This window comes from Canis lupus, chromosome 17 (assembly GCF_011100685.1).
Source record: "Canis lupus familiaris isolate Mischka breed German Shepherd chromosome 17, alternate assembly UU_Cfam_GSD_1.0, whole genome shotgun sequence".
Classification (NCBI taxonomy): domain Eukaryota; kingdom Metazoa; phylum Chordata; class Mammalia; order Carnivora; family Canidae; genus Canis; species Canis lupus.
In genome coordinates, this window is record NC_049238.1 from 26734476 (window position 1) to 26747522 (window position 13047).

Below are 13047 nucleotides of genomic sequence, written 5' to 3' on the forward strand. Positions count from 1 at the left end.
CCCTTGGAAGTTTGAAATATCTTTGAGTAAACGTTTGAAGTCCACTGCAGTGTTCTGGATGGGGTACCTTGTTATACAGTTTGGGAACCATGGGTTTATCCTTCATCAGATGAACAAAATGAAAAGCTTGATAGAAAGAGTCATGATATGGTTTCACTCATATGTGGAATGTAAGAAATAGTGCAAGATACCATAAGGGAAGGAGGGAAAACTGAATGGGGAAAAAAATAGAGAGGAAGACAAATCATGAGAGACTCAACTCTAGGAAACAAACTGAGGGTTGAGGAAGGGGAGGTGGGTGGGAGGATGGGGTAACTGGGTGATGGGCATTAAGGAGGGCACATGATGGGATGAACACTGGGTGTTATACTATATGTTGGCAAATTGAATTTAAATAAAGGGAAAAAAGATCCGTGATATATATGATGTGTGTATGAGTGAGTCTATGTCTCGATGATCCTATTCAGATAGCAGATAATTTTTGGTTCAGTTGGTAGCCTGCAGGGTATCAGCAACACCCACCTCATAACATTGCCAGAGGCTTAAATTTAGCACAGTTACTTCTCGATTCCTCTTGCAAACATGTTTATTCCCAATTCAGTATCAACTAAAAACCTGCCAGTACAGGTTTGCATGCATGCACTAGCAAAAATATTTACATTATATGGGTCCAAAGGAGAAGAATAAAGCACACACCACTCTTGGCTGGTCTCCTGGCAGGATTGTGTTTTCCCTTGTGTTGTGTGAACATGTTATATGTTACCACCACCGTCTTCTCCACATCATTTAGTGAAAATGTCTTGCAAGAATGTGGAAAAACGTATAAAGTAAATTCACCAAAGAGGCTAGGGAGACCCATTGAGCCAGTGAGAAGTGACTAAGCATACTGAGAGGGAAACTGGTTTGAGGACATAAACTTGACCATTCTCATGGGCTCACTTACTGCCCACATCTACTAATTTATCCCCAACACCAAATATTAAAGAATTAGACAACTGGTGTTTTGTATATTTTACATTATACAAAAATCTGTATGGAGTATTATATAGGTTTTGAGAATGTTTTAGTAATGTTTGGGGAGACAAGATAGGATTTTTTGGTGTGTTGGAAGAGCAATACCTCTTTTTCCACTTAAAATAATGGAATCCAGGCTACTGCTACAGAAAATGCACTATCCAAATGTGTATTTAGCCACAGAGTAGATCCCATTGACAAAAGATGCTCGTTTTTTACAACATTTAAGAGCTAATATATAAGTTTTTCCTGGTATTATTAATATATAAAATGTATATGTCTTTCTCTTTGTCCCCTAATTGCTCAAGGTCTCAGATAAAGTTGAAAAATGTGTTTTTTTCTGTCACAGCCTACCTCCCCTACGACGCCCACCAAGCCTGTGGTGCCCCTGGAGTGGGCATCAGGAGTGATGCCAAAGCCAGACCCCACAGTCATCAACAAGCACATAAGGAAATTAGTTGAGGTGAGTGATTGAGGGAGAGAGTAGAAGGCCCCTTTCTCTTTCCAGAATATTCTATAGTTGCCCAAGAGTCAGCTGAAGTCAATGAAACAGCCCTCTGGCAGGTAGGAACAATTTAGCAGATACTTAGGTCTACTGGCATTGGCCTCTGGGGGAGACTCCCAGAAAGGACCCCTCCCCCTTCTGGCCTTCTGTTCTCATTTGCCCAAATACCCTCAGCTACTTCCAACTCTCTTTCTGTAGCATTTGATGCCACTGTTGCCCTTGCAACTTGAGGGACTCTTTGGGAATTAGAATCTACTCATTAGAAAACCTATGTGGATCACAATAAAATGCCCAATAAATTAATAACCTGAGGGTAGGAAAAAATCCTGTATGTTGCATAGTTTCTCTTGCTGTATGTACTGGGAGTCTGTGACACAGCAGCACAATGCCATTTAGGTCTGAAACATCACTAAATGATGGACAGATCTCTATCAGAGTTTTCCATGGAGAAAGAAGAGTAGAAGTGCCAATGTGGGGCAAATGGAAACATACCTGGCCCTAAAAACTGTGATCCTGTGCAGCCCAGGTGGCTCAGCAGTTTAGCACCACCTTCGGCCCAGGGCCTGATCCTGGAGACCCGGGATCGAGTCCCGCGTCAGTCCCATGTCGAGCCTGCTTCTCCCTCTACCTGTGTCTCTGCCTCTCTCTCTCTCTCTCTCTCCCTCTCCTTCTGTGTATGTGTGTCTCTCATGAATAAATAAATAAAATCTTAGAACAAAACAAAACTGTGATCCCTGATTAAACATCTGCTTTCATGGCTGGATATGATGCAATAGGATCATATCTTTTATCTTTGGGATAAAATGAACTTTTTGCTGAGGTTGGATGTTTAAAGAAAAAGAACATTCTACATCTTGGATCGTTCAGGGAACTGTGATGCATTGAAAGGAAAGTTCTGTGGAGCCTATGAGGCAGCAAGGAAAGGTCAGAAAGGATGAGGGAAGGCACTGAGAAGCATAAGCTCCAGTGGAAGCCATGTGTTGGTGCTGTGGTAGCAGATCCAACTTGGAGCCAAGGAAGGGGGGGTAAGGGATCCAAGCAGGATGGAGTTACAGCTCAGGAAGGTCTGTAACCAGGAAATAAAAGACAGAATGATTCTCCTACTCTCTTCTCTGCTTTTCGCTGTGTGCTCATTCCATTATCTGCAAACGGACTTTCTTTGCTCCACATGGGGAGTCTCTCTCTTCCCTTATGACATCTCTCTTATTTTCTCTCCGATTTCATGGGGGAAGGGTGGCTCAGTTTGAATATGTTGCCTACTTTTGGTTCAATCAAAGGAAAGACTGGGCTTTATTATGAATTTTTCTACTAAATTTTATTCTACAAAAAAGATTGTATTTTGACATGAATATGGATATTAGACTATAAATAGTAGGTACTGTAGAATAGTTCATTTCAAGCAACTTTGTAGATAAATATTGATATTGAGACTTGCAAAAAATGTAATGCTTTATGATTTTGCACAATTCAGCTATCTAAAAATAAACTTACAATGGGTGCTAAACAGTCAATTTTTAATTAAGTAATTTGTTCATTTATGCCTTTGTCATCTTCCAAAATACTCCTGAAGCAGCTTACAACATAGGGCAATATGGATAAAAGAGAATAAACAGAAACCATGGGGAAAAGGGAGAAAGACTCATTATGATCTGTTTGCATATATCAGATCACATTGTGTTTTTGAGGAGAACTTAACAAACCTTTTTGAAAATTCAATTTAGCAGAGGGCAATGGAAAACTTTTATTTTTCTCTGGTTATAAAGAAAGTCAGAATCATTGTAAATATGCAATTTGTCATAAAATATAGAGAATACAAGCCTTACTTTTATGCCTTGGGGATTCTGCTCTCTAGGGAAAAACACTGATAATTTGTAAATTATCTTGTATGACTTTATGCTCCCCATAAACACATACACCCATGTATGCCCCTAAGTAACACTGTTCAACTGTTTTCCTGGAACAGATTCCCCTAAGTGGAACTGCTGGGTCAGAGAGTAAGCACTGACTATCCTCCAGAAAAATTGTAGCTATTTACTTTATCAACTAATAGGAGAGTGCCTATTTTCTCACACCCTAGGAAATTGCCAATTATCTTAATGTTTTCCAATCTGAGAGGTTAAAAATTTTTTTTTCTCTGTGTTTCTGTAATTATTAGCAGAATCGATCATTTTCCATGAATGTATTGGCCATTTGTATTTTTACTTTGGTGATTTCCCATTTTCCTTTTGTGTCTTTGCTCTCATGTATATTTGCAAATAATCTTCTCTGTCAGTTATCTTTAAATTTATCAGCTGAGCTTTTTTGATTCAGATATTTTGCATTTTATGTAATAAAATGTTTTCGTTTATAGCTGTTGACTTCACTGTCATGGTAAGAAAGGCCTTTCCCACTCAACACAAAACAAAAAAATATTTTTATCTACTTACCTTTCATATTTTTATAGCTTTAGTTTTTACATTAGAATATTTAATGCATCTAGAATTTAGTTTGGGGCAATTGATTTTGTAAGAGTATTAGCATTTTAACTCAAAGCAGTCATTGGATGATCTTTAATTTCCCTGTGGATTTGAAAAGATAGTTTTTGATATTCTAATTTCCTGTATATACATAGGTCTATTTCCAGACTCTGCTCCCTGTAGTAAGTTACAGTACCATGTTGTTTGATTCACATAACTTTGTAGATTATTTGATTTCTGATAGGACACATTCTCCCTCATTATTTTTCATCTTAAACAATTTTAGGCTATTCTCAACATGTTCACTTCTATTTGAACTTTAGAATCAATGTGTTCATTTCAAACAAATTCCCACTGGAATTCTGATTGAAATTGCATTTAGAGCATACTTGAATTTTTTAGATAATTTAACATTTTAAAGCTTCATTTTCTGTTCCACTCTCCCCACTTAACAGACTATTTTTATCCTCAGCATTACACTTATCTTGTTATACCATAAAGACTTCTGGATTTCATTATCTCCCACTGGGTTCCAAGATCCTTGATAGAACAATATTCTGATTATCACTGCTTTCCCAATAATCAGTTCAGAGCCTGACTCATATAGCTATTCAATAAATATTTGTCTTTCCTTTTCAGTCTGTGTTTAGAAACTATGACCATGACCATGATGGGTACATCTCCCAAGAGGACTTTGAAAGTATAGCTGCCAATTTTCCCTTTTTGGATTCCTTCTGTGTGCTGGACAAAGATCAGTAAGTTTTAATTTTGTTATATTGTAATGCAACTATACTGAAGTAGAAAATTAGTGTCAGAGGAGAACAGGGATATCTTTAATTTACATCCTGACAGCTTTAATCCTAGCACATTGATGAGAGAAGTCCAATGTTTCACTGATTTTTTTCTTGGTGTCCACAAACATGACTGGATAAAGTCACAGGTCAGACTACACCATCCGTGTTAAATCTGAGTGCCCATTTGCAAATGAGCCCAAATTTCCTTTCTCCACATTACTTCTGCTTAGCTATTTCATCAACCCCCCAAACCTCCATCGAACAAGAGTAGATGAGAAATATAGTTACACCTAGGCTCGTCAAGTCCTCAGCATCAAAGGACTTGAGGGCAATCCTAAAACACACAAATAGGTAAAATTATTTTAAATTACTTATAGTATGCAGAAGAGCAGATGATATCTATAGGTAGCCAGGAAGTGTCCTTGCTTTTTCTCTTTGCTAGCACAAAGGTTGTTCTGATAAATGAAGTAAAAATATATTTCTCTTTAGCTTCAAATGATTCCTGAAAATTAGATGACTTTAGAGGCTAAAAGCCAGCTCATTAGAAAATAATGATAAAAAATATATATTGCAGAGAAACACTGGCATTAGTAATTTGATTGCTTAATTTTTAATTGTGTGAGATTAGTTCCTTGTTTCAAAAGCATCTGTAATGAGATGCTAGATTTTATATTGGTGAAATGTCCAAATTATATCACTTTAACATCCTGTAATATTTTTGTTGGTGTGAGAATTTTTTAAAAACTAAATCTGTAAGTAATTCAATACACCAAGGAAAGCCTTGGTATTTTATCACAAACACCTTAAAACCTTAATTCATCTTCATTGCATATCTAGAACAAAGAATAATTTGAAATAAATTGTTAGAAATATAAACTTCTTTTACAAAGTAAAATTTAAGTTACCTGCTTACTATCTACTTCCCTTAGTTTGTTTCTGTCAGGAACATGTAGGTAGGACATGAACTTAAAATCACTTCCTACTCTTCATCTCTTTTTTTTCTGCCAGTTCTTTAGATGGACCAAACACTGTCCCAGCAAAGATATATAAAAATGTTTTTTTTTACTAAAAATGAAGGTTTGAAATATTCATAGCTTACATGATTTTTGTCAGACAAGCTGAGATATGTCAATTTTGAGAGGCAAGTAGAACATCCAGGAGATTCTAGTAAGGTGTAGATATGATACCAAGGTTCAGCAGAACAGTTGCAGAGGTATACATTGCTGGGTCTTCAGCCCAGCCAGGCAAGCTGGAGTCCCAGGCATGTGAGCAAATTCTGATGGGAAAGTTGAGAAGAACATGAGCTTGGGGCCTGAGGAGGGCAGCTTTGGGGACTCTTACCCTCTACCCCATACCATGAAGCTAAAAGGAATAAGTTGATCCTATAAGAGAGCCAGAGAAAGAGGAGCATGGGAGGCAGGAGAGAAACTGGGCTGTGTGGAATCACAGGGTTACATGGAGGAGAGGATCACCAAAGAAGAAGCTTGTCCGCATGCCACATGCAGCCCAGGAGGCCAACAACTTCAAGGGGTGAGAAGGCCACTGAGGATGTCATTGTGACAGTTTCAATAGAATCGTAGGGCTAGAAGCCTGGTTATTTGGAGTGAAAAGTAAACGAAGGGGGGAATAATCTCTAATGAATATTCTTTTTTAATACTTTGGGAGTAAGAAAAGGGAAAGGGAAAAAACAGGTACATGGGATGGAAGCAAGGCTGAGGAAAGACATTTTCCAGGCAAGGGAGTTGTGAGCATATTTGTATACAGAGGAAGGAGTGGGTGAAGAAACTGAGCAGAACCTGGAAGGAGCCACATCCTGGGAGGCTGCAGGGTAGGAGATGGGAGCCTGATTTCCTCAGAGATGGGAGGACCCAAGAAGATAAAAAGGGATTCTGAATTGGCACAGAAGGGTGTGGCCTCCAGTACATTCTGATGTGGAGAGAAGCCGTGTGAAGATCACCTACTTCAGGTGGATTTGATCTCTTGGTAAACTAGAAGTCTGGAGGGTTCTTTGTGAAAAAGATCTGGGGGAATTGTGCTGGCAAATGGTCTATAAGCCAGTAACATATGAATGAGAGATTACTAATAATAGTGGCCTGGATGACATCAGGCTGAATGAACTTGAGCATGGTGACCCAGTTATTACAGTTTGCTGCCTTTCTCCAGCAACCCGATTCTTACACACCCTATTGCTAGGTACGGGCTAGAAAGGAGTTTTCCTTCTGGAAACTACCATTTGGAAATGAAGGAGACTTTCCTTAGTACAGTGCCTAGGATACACGTACATATCTCCTCCTTACTAAGAAAGCCTTTGACACTAAATGCTGTCTTTGAGGTTCTCTCCTTTCAGAAAGAACATCACTCCCCGCCCACTTTTGGCCACAAAGGTTTGGAGCATTGGGTGATTAAAGTGTGTCAGCCACTTAGCAACATGATCTTCAAAGACCCCTCCTTTTTCTGATTCTCTTCACAGGGATGGCCTAATTAGTAAAGACGAAATGATGGCTTACTTCCTACGAGCGAAATCCCAATTACACTGTAAGATGGGACCAGGATTTGTCCATAATTTTCAGGAGATGACTTATCTCAAGCCAACCTTCTGTGAACACTGTGCAGGATTTGTAAGTCTGTTTTCTATTGTTTTCTCTTGTGGGTAGTTATCCGTGCCTCATTCTGAGAAGGTAGGAAAATGATACACCAACAGGGTATTGTCTGCTTTAGATCAGAAGTAAAATATGATGGCTCCCTGAAATTAAAAATTAAGTTAAAAACAAAAGCAAGATCTGCAGGTTTCACTATGTTCTTTCTAGGAATGCAGGGCTGATGACAGAGAAGGAGGGTGAGGCTTGTTAACTCAGAAGAGCAGTTTGTCTGTTAATCCCTGCCAAGGCAAGTTTCTGCCCAATGAGCCTTGGCATTCAGTGCTAATACTCATAGCAGGTGCAATTAAGGGGAGTATTTATCTTAGCCAGTTCTTCCCAGTTCTTGTTTCATGTGATGTCAGTCACTAGAAATCCATCATGGCATGGCTCAATAATTCATAACCCAAAAAGGAAAAAATCTTTTTGGAGGGAAGATGGTTATAATAATAAATAACATTTACTTGGCACTTGACAGTAATGAAGTGCTTCCATAGACGTTAGTGTAATTAATCCTCATCACTCACTCATGAAGTGGACATTTTATTCTCCCCATCTGCCTAGTAAGACAGCGAGGTCCAGAGAGGATAAGTCAGGTTTCCAGGATCATACAGTCAGTAATCACCAGAGCCGGGACTCAAACACAGGTGTTCTGACTCTAAATCCTGCGCTCTACCTACACAGCTACCTACACTTTGTTTCCCCACATTTGATAATTCTTTGCAACTAAGAGCAGCTTTGGCCCTGATATTGAACAAAGACTCATGGGCCCTGAAACTCTAGTTGTTACCCAAATTGTAGAAGATGAAAATGTGATCCTGTAGGTGAGGATGGCCCAGCAGCCAGCATGGCTACTGCTCCTTTGTCCAAATGCCAGAGCTCAGTTATGTTAGCTTTATTCAGCCATTGTGTCCACTGGTGACTCCTTTGAATTCACAGCTGATATTATGTACTGCTGCAAAAATTACACTTTTCTCATCCCAAGCTTGAAGCACTGGCTTTAGGGGGCCCCAAGGACAGGAGTTTGTGTTCAAGCACACATCCTGCCATGTTGTTGCGATACTTAAATGACATCAGACGTGTTGCACGTCATGTAGCTCAGAATAAATACTTCTCCTCTTAAGTGCTCCTTAATATTTTCGAGGTTAATTGAAATTAAGTCATTTAAGTGTTTTAATAGCCCTTTTTATTCTTCAAAATATATTTAATTTCAATGGATGAGATTTGATTTGATCTTTATTCACACACATTTTTTTTTTTTAAAGTCCATTGGTTTTCAGAGGGATTTATAAGTTTAGATGTGTCATTGAAAGGAATTGTAGGGGAAAGCAAGGAACTATTTTTTGGTGCCTGGACCACCTGCCTTTGAAATAAATTCCATTTTAGGGGTAAGCAAAACAAACAGTATTTGAAATCCATTTATCTCAGAATTCCCGAACTGAAAGAATTTTGCTAATTCCCTTGTTTTGAGGTCTGGAGAAGATTAGTGATTTCTGTAAGATCACAGGGAGCATTAGCAGCAGGCCCATGACTCATATGCACTCCCAGTGCTCCTTACATTGTAGTCCCTTCAAATCTTAAAGCAACCTGAAGTCTCACATCAAAGCCTGGGGAAATAAGTCTTATACACCCATCCACATGAGGTCACTATCTCCTGTCCTTGGCTGGCAGTGACAGTGACCCAGAGCCTCTTCCTGTCTTGTGTTGTCTCTTCATTATTAAGGAACGTTAACAAGCAATGCCCTGAGTTTCCCTCCTGATAGGACTCAGGCTTCACTCTATCTTTTCTAGCAGTTCCTGCAGCTATGCTGATAATGTGCCATATCTGGATATTAGAATGCTTCTTCTCAAATCTTAACTTCTCTTGTCCTAGATCAGTTGCTTTTGGTCACACACAAAACACCCAGGAGCAGTGGCTTCCTGTCTTTCCCTCCTGTGACACATTCTTCTTTTCTTACTCACTAGCAATGAGACAGACCTTGCCAAGTGACATCACCTGTTTATAGCTCAGTCTAAGTATACATAGCATGCAATGAGTTAACATACATTAACTAGAAAAGCTTAAAACAGTGCCTCTCACACAACAAAAGTTCAATAAATGTTAGCTGTCATTATTATTGTTATTGCTGTCACCAAGGGCTCTGTGAGCAAAGGATTTCTTACCATTGCAAAGTTTCCCAGATGTGCGACCTTGCAGATTATTTAATTTTCTGGGTCATCCCACTCACTTGTTATAGGAGAGAAGAAAACTAGATTATCTTGAAGATCCCTGTAGCTCTGGCATGATGTGATTACCCTGATGCCCCTTCCCCTTTCTGGATAGACTGTTCCTTATCCTCTTCCAGTCATCCAAGGTAACTGAGGCCTTGCTTCCAATCAGTTGTCTTAATAATCCTACCTTCCCAGCATACATTTGCAACTTAATAATGTACTTGGGAGGACATGATAACTTTTAAGACTCAAAAGAATCACTTACCACTGGTGGAATTTCCTTGTCAGAAAGAGGGTAAGGATCGGTCTTCCTGACACTCTCGAATCACTTGACATTGACATTTATTTTATTTACTGGCATTTATTTATTTATTTATTTATTTATTCTTCTTATAGAGAGGGTCATAATGACCACTCTCAGGGCATTGTTCCCCTATCATAGAGGTAAATGACACTCCCATCAGTCCCCATATACCACCGGTCCTGTTTCTTTTAGAATCATTGTATTAACCAGGTATCAGTCACCTAACATAACCACTAAAAGGTTACAAATGGAGTTTTTCCAGCTTAAAGCTAAGCCCACTGAATTCATTAATATTTATGTTTCTGTTTCCCTGGGATCCATGAGCAATGCTGTGGGAGGCATGGGGAAGAACACACCACCACCAGGATGATCCCCTGAACCCCCTAAGGAAACACCCCTCCTTAAACTGTAGGCCCTCACATCTCTCCAGAGGCACTTGTCACTTCCTACATCCTACTTCCTCTGGGGTTGGCACAATCTGAAAGCTTTCTGCATCTCCCTGAGCCCTGGCACAGGCCAAACACTGAGCAATCAGAGAATGACTACGTGAACAAATAGATCTTTTCCTTCTCTGTATTCTTTCAGGGTACAAATGCTACTCAGAAAAGAGCCTAGTACCACGCAAGCGCGTTAGTGGGATATGCACCATGTTTGCTTTATTTCGTTAGGGGGCGCCAAGAGCAGCTGGAGTGATTAAAAAGAAGGCAGAGGGAGCTGGGGGCTTCCAAGAACAGTGACAGTCTCCCCAGTAAATTTTGCTGAGAACTCATTATACCAAGGTCCAATAAATGTACCAATATCAGTCTCCCATCCCGGCTCCCATTTGGCTTTCAGATAGAAAAGGGAAGCACAACTGTTATCACCCCAGCTGGAGTGAGCTAGGAGACCATTCTTCTATCTGACAGGAAGGGTGTCAGGATCAGTTACATCCTGTTTGTGCTCTACCAGCCATCATGCTTCCCAGGACTTCCTTCTCTCTGGCCTTGTTTTGTTTTTTCCAGATTTTAATTCAGATTCTCTGACATTCTTTTGTCTTTTGTTACAGCTCTGGGGCATAATCAAGCAAGGATACAAATGCAAAGGTAAATAAATGTTATGTTGTAAAATGTTAAAATGTCCGTGTGTCTGACAAAACTACAGAAACTCTTGGCATCTTGGAGAACTCAGGTCTTTGGGCCACTGGCAACTGAAGAAGGTAATGTGTCTAGGGAAAAAAATCCCTGCAGTTCTGGATAGCCTCAATCAGAATTTCACAATTCTTGCTTGCAAGAGCAAGCAAACCACCCTTATCAACCCACAGACATGTGGCCTCTTCACTAGGATGTCTTGTGAAACATCACACAGTTAGGGTGAGAATTTTGGAGTGGAAAAGGCCTAACTAAAATACCATATAAAAGAACTTTGTCCTTCATGGGAATAAGCACATACTCATTCCTGTAATACATATGCCTTTCTTTCTGCTCTCACATACAGCTAGCTATTCCTTTTGCCACTAAATCACAGATGATGGATGAAAAACAGATTTAAAGTTTCTCCTTAAAACTTATTTTTGTCCCTTTCAATGAATTTGTTCATATGGTTCCCCAATTAATTGAAGTTTATTAACAAATAAAGAAATATAACTTGATAAATGCAATATACATGCATATTAATAGGCACTTAGGACTCTTGACACTAGTGCCTATATGATCATTATATATTATTGATGTTTATTTTTAAATTTTATTTAAAGTCAATTAATTAGCATATACTCTTTTATTAGTTTCAGGGATAGAGTTTAGTGATTCATCAGTTGCATATAACACCCAGTGCTCATTACATCATGTGCCCTCCTTAATGCCTATCACCCAGTGACCCCATCTCCCCACCCGCCATATATTATTGGTGTTTAAATAAAGAAATTACTGGATAGTTTACTGATGGTTTTAAGAATCTGACAATGCTCTTGAAAGATATCACTACAAAAGAAAACATTTTCATTACAGAATGCTTTCAGATTAATACTATTGCCTTTTGGTGCCTTTTTTCCCTAGCTATCTTTTAGGATTTGGTCCTCATGTTGTATGAACAGAGTTTCCTGAAGCTCAATAGGAGCCACCTTTTCATCTCAAAAACCTTCCCTTTAGTTCTTGGTATTAGTTGTCTGAGTGTAACTTGGATTTGTACTTTCAAGCAGCAAAGATACAGCAAAGATATCTTACCACCTAGCTATAGTTTTATTCTGGTTTCTGACCCTTATCCTCTAAAGACAGACACACACACACATATAAACACACTTTTATGAAGATGAAAATCAATTAAACCCTTGGATCATCTGTGTATATACAGTATTTTCTCTTAAAGGCAAAAGAATGTTAAAATTAATTAAAATAGACAACATTTCATTATAATTTAGTCTTTCCATGCTGTCATTACAAGAGTATTTGAAATAAGATCATTTGAGGGGAAAGCGAGTATTGGAAAGAATTAGAAAGATCCTCTTTGATAGGGAGAAATACGCTCTTTAAAATGATCCTATCTGTTCATTTCTAAGAGAAATGTAGAACCCTCTATGGGAAATAACTGTGTTTCTCTTTTGCAAAGCAGCCCAAGTTTTCTACTCTAAGTAGCAATTTATAGTCTACTTTCTTAACTAAAGCATTCTAATGGGAGTTTTACAGAGTCTGCTGCCATTTCAAAGCCATAATCAAATCTAGAATATGTTATTGGGCATAAGCCCATCTTGTTTTCTGTTTCTATGCAAAGACAGGAAGCAGGAGATAAGATCCCTTGTTCTAGAAAAGATTTAGAGGGGGATGCCTGGTGGCTCGGTGGTTGAGCATCTGCCTTCGGCTCAGGTCGTGATCCTGGAGTCCTGGGATCCAGTCCTGCATCAGGCTCCCTGCAGGGAACCTGCTTCTCCCTCTGCCTTTGTCTCTGCCTCTCTCCGTGTCTCTCGTGAATAAATAAAAAAATATTTTAAAAAAATTGGAGGAATGAAGAAGAATAATAAAATGCAGGCAGATACCGAATAAAGGGATACCTGACTGTAAATGAGCGGAGGCAGCTGTTGGGCCTAGAAGACACTAGAAGTTGGGGTTTCTTTCCCTCATTCTGGCTCAAGGAGCCTCTTGGTGGAGCCTGGGAG

The 13047-nt window shown here is 39.2% G+C and overlaps 1 protein-coding gene across 7 annotated transcripts in view; it reads left to right on the forward strand.

Moving 5' to 3' along the window:
• Positions 1–13047, forward strand: part of RASGRP3 (RAS guanyl releasing protein 3) — a 98750-nt gene that overhangs the window by 81010 nt on the left and 4693 nt on the right. For all 7 annotated transcript variants that reach the window (XM_038561248.1, XM_038561250.1, XM_038561249.1 and 4 more), the window contains 4 exons: positions 1364–1477; positions 4615–4730; positions 7240–7387; positions 10966–11002. In XM_038561248.1, the coding sequence (XP_038417176.1) occupies positions 1364–1477; positions 4615–4730; positions 7240–7387; positions 10966–11002 (415 nt within the window). The remainder of the gene's footprint in view (positions 1–1363; positions 1478–4614; positions 4731–7239; positions 7388–10965; positions 11003–13047) is intronic.